General features: G+C 38.3%; 1 protein-coding gene across 2 annotated transcripts in view; it reads left to right on the plus strand.

Annotated features, from left to right (window-relative positions):
- LOC137149236 (receptor-type tyrosine-protein phosphatase N2-like) overlaps positions 1 to 12,447 on the plus strand; it is a 299,799-nt gene that overhangs the window by 243,451 nt on the left and 43,901 nt on the right. The window contains exon 7 of one of the 2 annotated variants that reach the window (XM_067542699.1): positions 11,625 to 11,907. The exons of the other annotated variant lie outside the window; for it this stretch is intronic. Within the exon in view, the coding sequence (XP_067398800.1) occupies positions 11,625 to 11,738 (114 nt within the window). The 3' untranslated portion in view covers positions 11,739 to 11,907. Of the gene's footprint in view, positions 1 to 11,624; positions 11,908 to 12,447 lie in introns of those variants that run through there. 2 annotated transcript variants of the gene reach the window in all.

A 12,447-nucleotide genomic window follows, 5' to 3' on the forward strand; every position in this document is an offset into this window, starting at 1 on the left:
GGGAGCTTGGGCCACTGCTGCATGGATAAGTACGCTGGCTAAAACAATCAGAAAATATAAAGGCAGAGAAGAGGCCTCTACAGGCAAGGAGATGGGCTGGGTAAACTTATAACAGTAGATCTTTACGATCTCTGATCGCTTTGATTCTGTGATTTAAGAGTGAAGTAATTAACTGTGTAAAAATTTTAATTGTTGTTATTAGGTTTCAGTATTTTTCATCCTTAAGACTCAAAGATTGAGGCTAGATCCAGACCTTTTTCTTGTCTGTGACCTTGCTGGGGTGCTTTCTCATGCACAAGCTGGCGAGTTGTGTATTGTTCCTGGTTCTTCTGCTCTAAGTTCTCTTATACCCTATCTGTGGGCAGCAACTAGGATATAATCCTTCCATCCAATTACACACCAAACTTTAGTGAACATAATGTCTGGGCATGGAGCACTGTAGCCCATCTACTTATGGGGTGATAGAGGTACCTGGTCATCTGGAGCAGCAGCAATAGCAATGGTGGTATTATGTTCCTAATGATAGATGAGCAGAGAGAATCTCCAAAATCGGTGGGAGCTAGAGCAGGAGTAGCCGTGGCTATTATCTTTCCTCATTTGTGCTTTTATCTTTTTCATTTTGTTTGAGCCTGAGCTTTGTGCCAGACTAATAGCCTGTAGCAGCGGGCTGGGAAATGAAACTTTCCCTGAGATTATGGAATGCACAGAAACAAAGTGTGAAATCTCAGTGTGACAGGGCTGAACAAGTTGGTGAGGACACACACAGCCTGTGAAGTGAAACTGTATCTGTACCCAATATGTCTTAATAAAAATGACAAAAATCAACCAAAAGACAGTAGAAAAACATTGTCCTTCTTCCGTTCTTTGCGCAAAGGAGGCATATTTGGTCTCTTTGAATTGCTGACGTTATATTAATTTATTTCTGTGGTAAGTGAGTGTTATGGTCCTGGGCAGTTATTCTTGTAGAATTGTGATTCTAAAGAGTTGTCTTTGAGCACTTTGAGCACAAATAGCACTTTGAGTTGTGAACAGGCATTTCTTCATCTCTGAATCTCAATACATAAACAAAATACAGCAACTTGATATACTTCAGTGCAATGAATGCTAAACTGTGATCCAAGCAGTCTCCTCACAGATGCAGTTCCAGGGCTTGTGTGGGGAGGGCTGGCTGAGCACCAGGACACAGAGTTTGGGCTGCGACTGTGGCCTTTGTGGGAGTGATGAGATCACAGATCAGAGGATTCCTCTGTCATGAGAAGACATATTTGCAGTAAATTCATATCGTCTGTCCTTTTTCCCCACCCCTGTCTGTCTCGTAATCTTCAGAGCAGGGTCTGTCTCTTACTATATGTTCCTAGCATAATTATTATTATTTAACATTTATATCGTGTTAGCACATAAAGGACATAATCAGGGTGGATCCTGTTGTGCTAGGTGCTGTGAAAACATATTGTTCCTTTTGGCATGAGCAAATAGCCAATATTCAGAGCTTTGCTGGGTTGTTTCCTTAAGGAGAGGAAATTGATTATATGATTCAGGCGTATTCTTTGATGCAATCTTGTTACAAAGATTGTCCAAAAAGTCCTGTTTTCCTAAACACAATAGGAATAAACAAGAGCTGACAGTTTTCTTGCTCACAGTTTACAGGCCTGTCTTTCCAGCCGGTACTCTGCCCAAAAGAAGCTGTCTTTCTTGTTTGTTTTCCAGAGCCAGAGTAACACTGCTTCTCTCACTTTCTCCTGCCTTTCTGGTCACTTTCTGCTTCTGACACACGCACAGCTCCACTAATCAGTGCCACAGCCCTTACATTATGTTCCCTGTTTTGCTCAGGCCTTTCCATGTTGTCCAGTGCCTTGCACAGTGGCTTCTACTCTTTCAGCTATTTTACTCCACAAAGGAGCTTAATTGCTTCTTTCATTTAGCCTAAATGAAAGCTGACTAGAGCAGCCATCAGCTGCATAAGAGTCTCTGTCGCAAAGAACTTAAGTATAAAAGACAAGATTTAAGAAGTTGAGTCTCTAATTTGAGTTGAGGCCTCTGAAATCTTCTTTAATATAAATAATAGGTAATCAAGATGAGCTGTGGGATCTGTAATCTGGGTTTGATCTGTCATCTGCATGGGCTTGTACATCCAGAGGTGGGCACTACAAGCCACATTACAAAACTCTGTGGATTTATTTGCCCCTTATCCTAGATATCGAAGGTTCTATGGAGCTGCTCTAAATTAGTTTCATAGTTAATCCCACTGGAGGAGGAAACCACAGCTTCCCCACTTTATAGCCTCTAACTCCCAAATAGAAACTTTCCAAATACAAAACCAATAAAGATCTATTTCTTTTTCATTCTGTGTTGAAAACTGACACAAGGGTGACTCTGCTGATAGCACAGTTTACAGGGAAAGGAAAAGGTTCATGCTGTGACTAGAGAATGATTTCTTCTTTTCACTCTCCATTTACTTTGTGTTAAAGATCTGTGACTTCCCAGTTAGTGCAGCTTGCAATGTGCCTTTGTTTTCCAAACTAGAACAACAAAGCAAGCTGTTTCTCATATTCTTGTCTTAGGCTATGTACTCCGTTTGCTGGAAAAACCCTGGCCGGTGCCAGCAGAGAGGATGTAAATGGTTCAGTCCAGCCAATGCTGTTCCATTTGCAGTGTTGTGCCATTTGAATGCAAAGAGTTACAGTTCTGCTCAAATGTAACTAGAATTCCCCATGTGCTCCTAAATCTCAGGGCTTCCTCTGAGAAACATATGTATAAAATGTTGCTTCATCTTGCTTTTTTTCTTTCTTTTCCTTTATTTCAAGCAGTCTCTTCTAGAGGACAGTCAGGTAATCTTATGCTTGAGGAGAAAGTGCTCTATGACCTATAAAATGCGTTGTTACAAATCTATGTCTGCAGACAACAGATGTAATTTCTGTATAAATCACAGATATACCTGAGAAGCTGGGACTGGACGCTGCTCCTTTGTTTCCAAGTCATACCTCTACCACTTAAACCAAAGGAGAAATAGTGCTGTTAGATCTCTCTTTCTCTTTCTAGACCAGCCACTAGAGGGAAACATCCCATGCACATTGTGAGAGCAGTGAAAGAAGTTTCAATGTGATTTTAGCTATGTTAGTTGCAGTTAGTTTGCTTTGTGTAGTAAGGAAAGCTGGGTTTTTTACAAGGACAAGGAGTAATGCTCAGATGAATGTTTTTAGATATGGCAAGGCTATTTGCTCAAATTTTTTACAGAATACAAAGATTTCAATAAGACACTGAATAGTTGGTGAAAAAATATTGTTTTTCTGTCATCACATCTTTTTCCAGAAAAGTTACTATACTACTTTACATTTTTTTTCAATTTGAAACAAACAGCCCAGTGCAGCTCTTCTTAAAAGAGCTCAGTGACATCAGTTTAGTATCCATAAATCAACCCTACATTAACAATCCGGAGTGTGCGTTATAGAGAAAAAAGATTCTTGATTAAATAAATTTTAGTTTCAAGATTCTGTTTTATGCCATGATACTTAAAGGTGGCAAAACTGGTAAAACAGATACCAAAGATGGCAAAATAGCAGCTCTGTTCATAAGTATTTATTGGCAGATGCTCTTTGATGATTTTCAGAGGTATTCAAACTTTACTCAACTGATTCATCCCATGTTTTGATATATAATACAGCATATTAAAAAGTCAATCAACCCAAGAATGTAGGATTCCAGTGTTCAATGATACTATGCCAAACACTAATAAACCTACAACCCCCGCCCCCCACAAAAAAAACAAAAAAAAACCCCAATTATTTTATGTCAGGGATTTTATCTTTCAGTATTTATTAGCTGGCTTGATGTTTTTTTTTCCAGCCAAATACAATGTAGTCAGCATTTATCTTCATCTCCTCTAAAATTAGTCAAAACAGAAATGTCTATGTCATCAATGTTGACAGCAGATATCTGGGGGACGGTGGGGAGAGGAGAATTGCTTTCCTCTGGTAATTCTTCATCAACCAATGTGCATATCTTATCAGGAATTACCTGGCAACTGTATGCTGCCATTCGCTGAAGAATAATGATTAGTTAGCAGCCCATGGCTTTACAGGTTACAGTTTGTACAATTAACTTCATGTACTTGGTATCTGATTTCTTCTGAAATCCCTTCCTCACATGGAATTTTAAATAACACCAGATCACACCATGATTGTTGGTTATCACTTAATTTTATATTTAGCAATGGAATCCTTTTTTCTTTCATATTTACCATATTTTCAGATGATTGCTGCAATTTAAACATCTTATAAGAAAATTATGGAATTTCAAACAGAGATTAACACAACACATGGAGCACTCTTACTTAGAATAATGAGTTTTGGTATTTTGTTTTATGCTTTAAGTTCAAACTGGTGATTTCATAAATAGAAAACATTTCAATTATGAGAAGGCACTTTTCCATGAGTTCTGGGCATCTTTCTGGTTCAGATACACAAAGAAAACTAAATTTACCTGCACCATCCAGTTATTCTCTTTATATCTAACTATGGGCTTGATCCAAAGCCCACTGAACTTGATTTCAGTGGGCTTAGGATCAGGCTCTGTATGAATACGATCATGCATTTATAAAAGCAAAAGATTAGATGCCAAGGGATAGATTGCGCCCGGCCCTGTGTGGGGGCACAAGGGATTGAAGATGGATGGAAGCAGCATTCCCTAATCTCCCAGCCCTCTTGGTTCACCTTTCAGGGGACAGGCGCAATTAGGGAACACGGATAACACATCTGGCTAGCACCATTGGACAAGCCTCCCAAAAGGAGGAAAGTAGCCCTGCTCTGCTCCACACCAACCAGCAGAGCTGCACCCTTTGGAAAGCTGCTCCTGCATTGTGCATTCCTCTGGCGTTTTTGGGGAAATCTTGGCTTTTTCACACAGGATTCCTCCGGGGATTCCTTCTGCAGCATGGTCCTTCCTCAACCCAACACAGTGTTTTAAAAGCCATAATCTAGCCCTTGCTGCGGTTATTAGGAACATAAGTTCTTTTTTCCTATACGTATTTCAGACTCTACTGAAGCTAACATAGGGTGTAGTTAGTACCATATGAAGCTTTTCAGGCTACTCCAGCAGGCAGAGAGAAGAAAGAGAATTTTGTTTGTTTTGGTGTTTTATTTATTGGGAGGTTCTCTGATACTACTGTGATGGGGGCTGTATGAGTGCATGGAGAGAAAGATGTGAAGTACTGTACATAATAAAACACTTATATTGTGTGCTTGGAATAAAAATGCACTGCAGATTGTATATACTAAACACTGAAAAAGTCACTTGTAGTAATTCCTAGATAGTACATGCCAAATTTTTGTGCATCACAGTTACATTTCATTATTACATAGTGACTTTGAATGCGTTATTTAGAGAAGGATAAATTTGTTTCATATTGAAATAATTAATGACTTAAGATGCTCTTACATGAGAACTGAATGGGACTAAGGTTGATAAACAAAACAAAACCTAAGCCGGCAACCAAATTGTTTCAAACTTGGTCTCATTAGCAGGGTCAGGCCAGGTTAATACTATGAAGGGATACCTTCAAAGACAATTTCAGGTTGCTGCTGCTGTGATTTCTGAATGGAGACCACAGAGGCTGGGTCAGGAGGAAATGATCATATATATGCCTGATTAATTATTTCCTATATAAGCTTCAAATATGCTTCATTCTGTAACATATGAATTTTACTGTGCATGTGCATTTCATTTTGTCTTGCACAGAAAAATCATTAGGTAGGACAGTGACTCTACAATATGGGAGGTGCTATACCCAACAAAACAGTGTTTTTCATCTTTCCCTGATTCATTTGCTTTAAAATGCAATTATTTATTTGTTTGTTTGTTTTAGGGGGAAATGTAGTTGAATATTGACTGGAGAGCCTATTCAGATATTCTTTTTATTTAAATAAGTACAATGATCACTTTTAAAGCTGCTGATCAGTCCAGTCGGAGGAGCTGTTGTCACTGCAATAAGCACATTAGCTTTTTTTTAAATTGCCTTTGTAGAATATAAATCATATTTGAACAGGGAAGGAGAGAGAAGGTTTGATTCTGTCCGTAACTGCTGTAGCGCTACACAGATCTAAGGCCGACTGGTTTCTGTTGAGCTATTCCTAACTTAAACTGTTGTGAGACGAGACTCCAGACCAGACGCCCTTAACCCTTGTGTCTGTGTTCAGATATGCTTTTTATTTGTTCATAACAGGCAGTTTTAAAATTCTAGCAGGCAGGCTTGGAGCTGCCAACGCCATTTTGAGTGCAGGCTCCATGCCAACAGTGCCATTCTCACGGGAGTGTACAACCCCCAATGCTTTGCAGCCTGGCTTCTTAAATGACAAAGCTGTAGCACAGCTGTCTTGGCATTTATCTTAAATTTTTTCAATTCTGTATAAATATATTATTGAACTGTTAAACAGCATAGTGTGCATTTGTTCCCAGAGTAGGTGAATCATTTTGCATGCTACGAATTGCTAGAGAATCTATTATTATTTTTATTCCCATGTTTATTGCAGTAGCACCCACAGTTCCCCTCAGCGTCCACTAAGATTAGGTGTCTCCGTTTTATATTGCCTAACGTGAGACACCTGTTTGTCTCAAATTGGGTTCCTAAAAACTGTGACAGCTTAAATTAATGGATATTTTTGAAAATGTAGGTCTGAGTTACCCAAAAATTCCTTAAGGATCAGGTCATCCAAATTAGGGTTTGCTCTGTCATTCATCTGGTGTTTGCACCTTGTTTGCTGAGCCAAATCCCTGTTGGCAGCTGTCTTATAAGCAACAGATCTTACATCTAATAGTGCTTTCCTTGGTTTTCTAACACAACCTGATCTATTAGACACGGAATTTTATATTAAAGGACTCATCTCAAGAAGAATTAAGCATGAAATCACCACCTCGTTTCACCACAATAGCATTTCGGTCCTAACAATCTCTATCTTCAGCCCCGCCAGCAGCATTGGTGTCTAATGGGAGTTGTAGTGTATTCAAACTATACAGCTGTGTCATAAGAACTCTAACATACACATTGTTTAAGTAATAAATAAAATAAAAAAACATCCATTGTGAATAAAAATTATCCTTATCGCTTAATTTCTCAAAATCATAACATGCATCTTTAAATTCAGAGAAGCATGGATCATGAACAGGAACGTGATTTCACTATTTTAATGCTGACAGTACTGTTAAAAAGCAACTGAACTACAGTATACAGAAGCAAGATTCCTTTTATTTTTCTGCAGTATTAATTCAGCATTAATAAAGTTGAGCCACCTGCCCTTTTCTTTTCTTTTCTTTTCTTTTCTTTTCTTTTCTTTTCTTTTCTTTTCTTTTCAACAGAAGGTGAATTATATTATTATTATATTATATATTATTATAATTTGAAATTATATTTATGTCCTAACAGAAAGAATTTGGTTTCTTAATCTAAGAGGCCATTTAGTTAATCTATCTTAATTGACCCATTTTTTTCACTGCTTTTGCAGTAGTTGTATAAAAGCTGTTTCACGTCAATCATTGCAACACAGTTTGAAACAGGAATCCTTTAAGGTCAAATCATTCTGGACCGCCTTTAAAAGTTATAAACAATAAGGAAATATGAATTTAGGGAACAACTCTTGTGAAAGGCATCAGCATATAGTAAGAGAAGATTAAAATCCTAAAAGTCCTAAAATAGGGAAGGATGGTGTTGTGGTTAAAGTTAAGGATTATGAATCAGGAGATCAGGATTTTCTTTCAGGTACCACCACTTTTACTTTTAGTTCTATCATGAGCAAGTCCTTCAGCACCAAACTTTCAAAAGTGCTTGTAATTTTGAATACCTCAGATTTTGGGCATCTAATTAGAAATGTCTGAAGTGTTCTTATATTCAAAGGTAGTGAGCGCCCAGAGCTCTCATTTGAAGCTAATGAGAGCTATGAATATTCAGCATCTTTCAAAATCAGGCCTCATTTTTGGAGACTGGAGTATAAAGTGGTGACTCTTGGGTTTTAGCCCATTCTCTTTTTTTGAAATGTGGTCCTAGCAGAAGTTAGTTTTAAAAATGTGATTCTTCCATGTCAAACAGAACTTAATAAAGCTAGGTATGGTCATCCTGTCCTGTGAGCATTTTTTAGTTTAAAAAAAAAAAAATCATGCCCAAATCTAGAAAAAAATATTGGAAATCTCAAAAATATTTGCAAACCAAAAATCAGAAAAACCATTTGGATTGGTCAATTCAACAGCTTTGAAATGTTTCATCTGATTTTAACCTTTTTAAATAAAAACAATTTTTTTTTACCATTAATTAACTTATAATTTTAAGTCACTTTGAACCAAAAATGAAACTATCTTGTTTTGAAAAGGTCAGAATGGGATGTTTTGAAAATTTCAGACCTGTTTTTGAAACAGGAAATTCACTGAAACAGACTCTTTCTTTGCACAAGCTTTGGTTTGATGAATTGGCATTTTCTGATGAAAAAAATGAGACTGAAGTGAGAGAGTCTCAGAGCCCAGGCTTCAGCCTGAGCCCAGACATCTACACTGTTATTTTTAGCCCCTCAGCCTGAGCCCTGCACACCTGTGTCAGCTGACCTGGGCTCTCAGACTCAGTGCCATGGGTTTTTTATCACAGTGTAGACATACCCCCCCCAGAGGCTCCAACTTGGATCCCCATGATGCTAAGTGCTGTGTAGACACAGAAAACAATTGATAAAAGAAATAGACACAAAGAAGTGAAATGACTTTCCCAAGGTCACACAGCAATTCAGTGGCAGAGCCAGGAATACAGCCTACCTTACCTGAGCCCCAGTCCAATGTCCTAGCCACTGGATCCAGTTGACACTGGACTCTTGTTGTACTGTTCGTAATATCCAGCAGTGTTGTTATCACAGCAGAGAGAACTCTCGGTTTGGTGATCATAGCTTCCTGTGCAGTGCTATCCCATTCCTGGGCCACTGCTCATGACCATGTAGGAGTGTAACTTGCACTTACTAAAAATTGCTTATGTGAGGCTTATAAAAATCTTTTTTTCTCTCTGGGTCCCTCCCATCTCAACATGTTCTCTCCTTCCTAAAATCTGCACTGAGATGAAGTGATTCACAGGTTCTGTACAGCAGTGCACTTTCTGACCTCTCCTCTCAATCTCCCTTTGGGAGCCAAACTCAAGCCCTGTCTTCCTAGGCCTGATTCGCCACCACCTTGCACCTCATGTAATCATTTACTCCTGTGCAAAGTGGATGTAAAACGCTCCCAAATGATAGTGCCAGTTTTAAACTCACAAAAAGTCATTGCAGTAGGGGTACTGGATGCTGGGTCTCCTATATGGGAGCTCTTACCACCCGACTACAGTCATTCTCATGCTTGTTCTTGCACTCTCTCTCTCTCTCTGGCCCCATGACTTTTTAAAATGATTTATTCTCAGTTTAACAGTTTCAAAGGAGAGACTGAGGAAGCCCCACATCAGAATATCCCATAGTCTAGTGGTCAGAGCACTTGCCTGAGAGGTGGCAGATCCCTGTTCAAATACCTTCTCCTCCTCATTTGGGATAGGGACTTGAAGCAGAGGTGAACCCCTGGGCTAAAAGTCATGAGGGAGCTCATTTTCCCACAGCCTCTTGCAAAAATGGCATCAGCGCCTAATGCGAAGAGACAGTATGCAGCTCAGAATCCCAAATAGAGGAAGATGCTTCCTTGTAGCCCGGACTCAGGAACTTATCTCTGAGAAAGGGGCTGGGATTAGCACACACCCCACAATTTGGCACCACCATGAACGGCTAGATTAGGCAAGGAGCCACTTAGTATAAACTGTTTTTTGTGAATCCCATTCTGAGGTGCCCATCTCTTCTCATTCATTGTACAGGGAGTGTAAGGACCGAACTCAGACTTTGTGAATGCCAGTTATTTTTCTAGATGCCTAAAAGTTGGGCATGGCAATGCCCAGCATCACCACACCTAAATTCCTTTGTGAATCTAGTCTTAAGGACTTGGTCACACAAGAAGTTGTCAATCAACCAGCAAATTAAGAGCCCAGGTCTCCTAAATAAGCACCCTAACCATAGGACTATCCTTCGTCTCTTCCTATAAGGTTGTTGAATTATGTGGCTCAGCCGTCATTAAAAAGTATCCATCCATCCCACTTTCATCATCGTAGTATCTATCATCTAACAACAGATTCCCCCCTCACAAATCAAACTACAAAACTAATGTTCATCATTTCCTGCACTTAAAAAATCTAAATTCTTTCTTCAGCATGTTTCATTACCATAAGAAGGTTCAAAATCCCTATAGTTGGGAAGCCCAAAGAATGGGTTTAGATCAAAAGTGCTTACATCTTGACATACAGGTGTTTGAAAAAAAATTGTGATTTCCTGTCAGCTCCTCTTCCCCCATTTTTAATCAACAAATTAACAACTTGATATATTAGATCATCAGTAAATTAATAATCAGCTCTGGCACACCAATTGTGCATGAAACAAAGAGCTATATTTATTAACATGTTTTGTAGCATTTTAATGAGAAATGTAGCAATATTTATGTATGCTAATATATATTCATTAATTTACTCCAGTACCTGCACTGGATGAACTCCACTAGACTTTGCATCATTTCTAGTACCTGTAGTGTTGGCTATTCCTTCTCCTCCCCCTCCCCCCCCCAATATATTTTCTGTTTTCACCTGCAAAAGAAGGAGGATGTGAATCAGAAGGGTGAAAGAATCATTTGTTTCTTTCCAAAGTAAAATCTTGTAAACACAGTACTTAAAAACATATCCAAAAACCAAAAAAAATACTATTTTGGAAGCTAACTTCTATACACAGTATAGTATGCTCCTCTGCGTGTGTGTACACAAAGCAAGGTAATAGTTTACATGAATTTAAAGCTATCCTATAAAGCTGAAGATCGGGCCCCCTTACAATCATTAATGCTTGAAACCATCATGGCATTGTTTTCTGGTAATTATACACACCTCATATGCTGGCTTTTTAAGACATTAATTGCATGATTAGTTTTATGATTTCTTCTGATTACCAATTAAATTCACTTTTCTTTTTTCTTTTCTTTTTTTCATACATACCATTAGACTTTATAGTATTCCTTTTTTAATTTCTCACCTGGCAGGGGTTCTCACACATTCGAAGACTGCATTATCCACTCAATAAACAGAGAGAGTTTAATTTTCTGTGTAAAGTATTGGTGTGGGCTTGGAAGGATGATGTTTCAGATATTATGCTATTGAGAGTGACATTTAATTTTACAGGGAAAAAATCTTGTTTTTCCCTGTCATAACAATGTTCACAGAGCATGATTTTAAAGATGTGTAGAAACCAAATCAAGTGATTCTCTGTCCGCTGTCTTAGTTGAAGTTGTCACATCTTCCTTTTTTCCCAGCGTGTATTGCCAGCTGCTCTTCCATTCCATCTGAGTAATTTCCTTTATAAAGCTGTGTGTGTGTGTATGTATGTGTATACACTACATCATACATATAGTATATATGTGTATAAATAATATTTTTAAAAGCATCACTATAGAAATATGTGAATAATGGAACTACATGATTCAGACTATGAATGTTTGGATCCCAGCTAATTCAGGGCCGTGATCCTGTCAGATACTGAGAATTTTCATCTCCCATTCAGGGGTGCTGGAACAATTTGTATGTTGAGGTGCTGAGAGTCATTGAAGCAAACATTGAAGTAAAACCTGTATATGATGGAAACCATTTCAAGCCAGAGGGTGCTGAAGAACCTTAGTTTCAGCACCTGGGCTCCCATTGGATCTGAATGCCCCATTCCTTCAAACACTTATGGCTCTGTTTAAGCACAAGTAGTCATGTTGACTTCAATAGGAGTACTCATATATAAAGTTAAGCATGTGTATTTGCAAGATTGGGGACTAAAATAAAACATGGAACATAGGAAACTAGACCCCCAAAATAATGCTTGATTCTTTGTGATTGTCCATCTTTATAATATTAAATATCATTGCTGATTATTGTGTATATTGGTGTCACTTTCTGTGTATGTTTCATGGGGGGAGGGTGTGAAATATTTTGGAAAACACAATAAATAATAAATGAACAAGTTTTAAAATACCTACTCCCATCTTTCCAATATGAAAGCAAGTCTATCTAATAATCAACAGAAGGCAAGATGCCTAATGGAAATAAATTCAAAATACTGTGCAAATCTTAATGCAAAGGCTGTGTGATAGTATAATAATAGAAGTTGAGGACACTGACTCATAGCCCTTCACACCATGAGGTACTGAGTAATACAATCTGTAGTTTATTGTATGTGCGGTTTTTTATACAATCTAACATCGATTTAAGTGAGTGTACACTTCCAATTTCCTGACAGCTATGTCAGGCCAGAGAATTCAAAGACTCTGGGAGTCCTAGCATACTTTTAATTGGACCACTATAGAAAATAAACTCCCAGTTTTGATGTCAATCCTTAAAGT

The sequence above is a fragment of the Emydura macquarii genome, unplaced genomic scaffold (assembly GCF_026122565.2).
Source record: "Emydura macquarii macquarii isolate MOO-44397 ecotype Brisbane River unplaced genomic scaffold, CSIRO-AGI_Emac_v2 contig_719, whole genome shotgun sequence".
In the NCBI taxonomy this organism is placed as follows: Eukaryota; Metazoa; Chordata; order Testudines; family Chelidae; genus Emydura; species Emydura macquarii.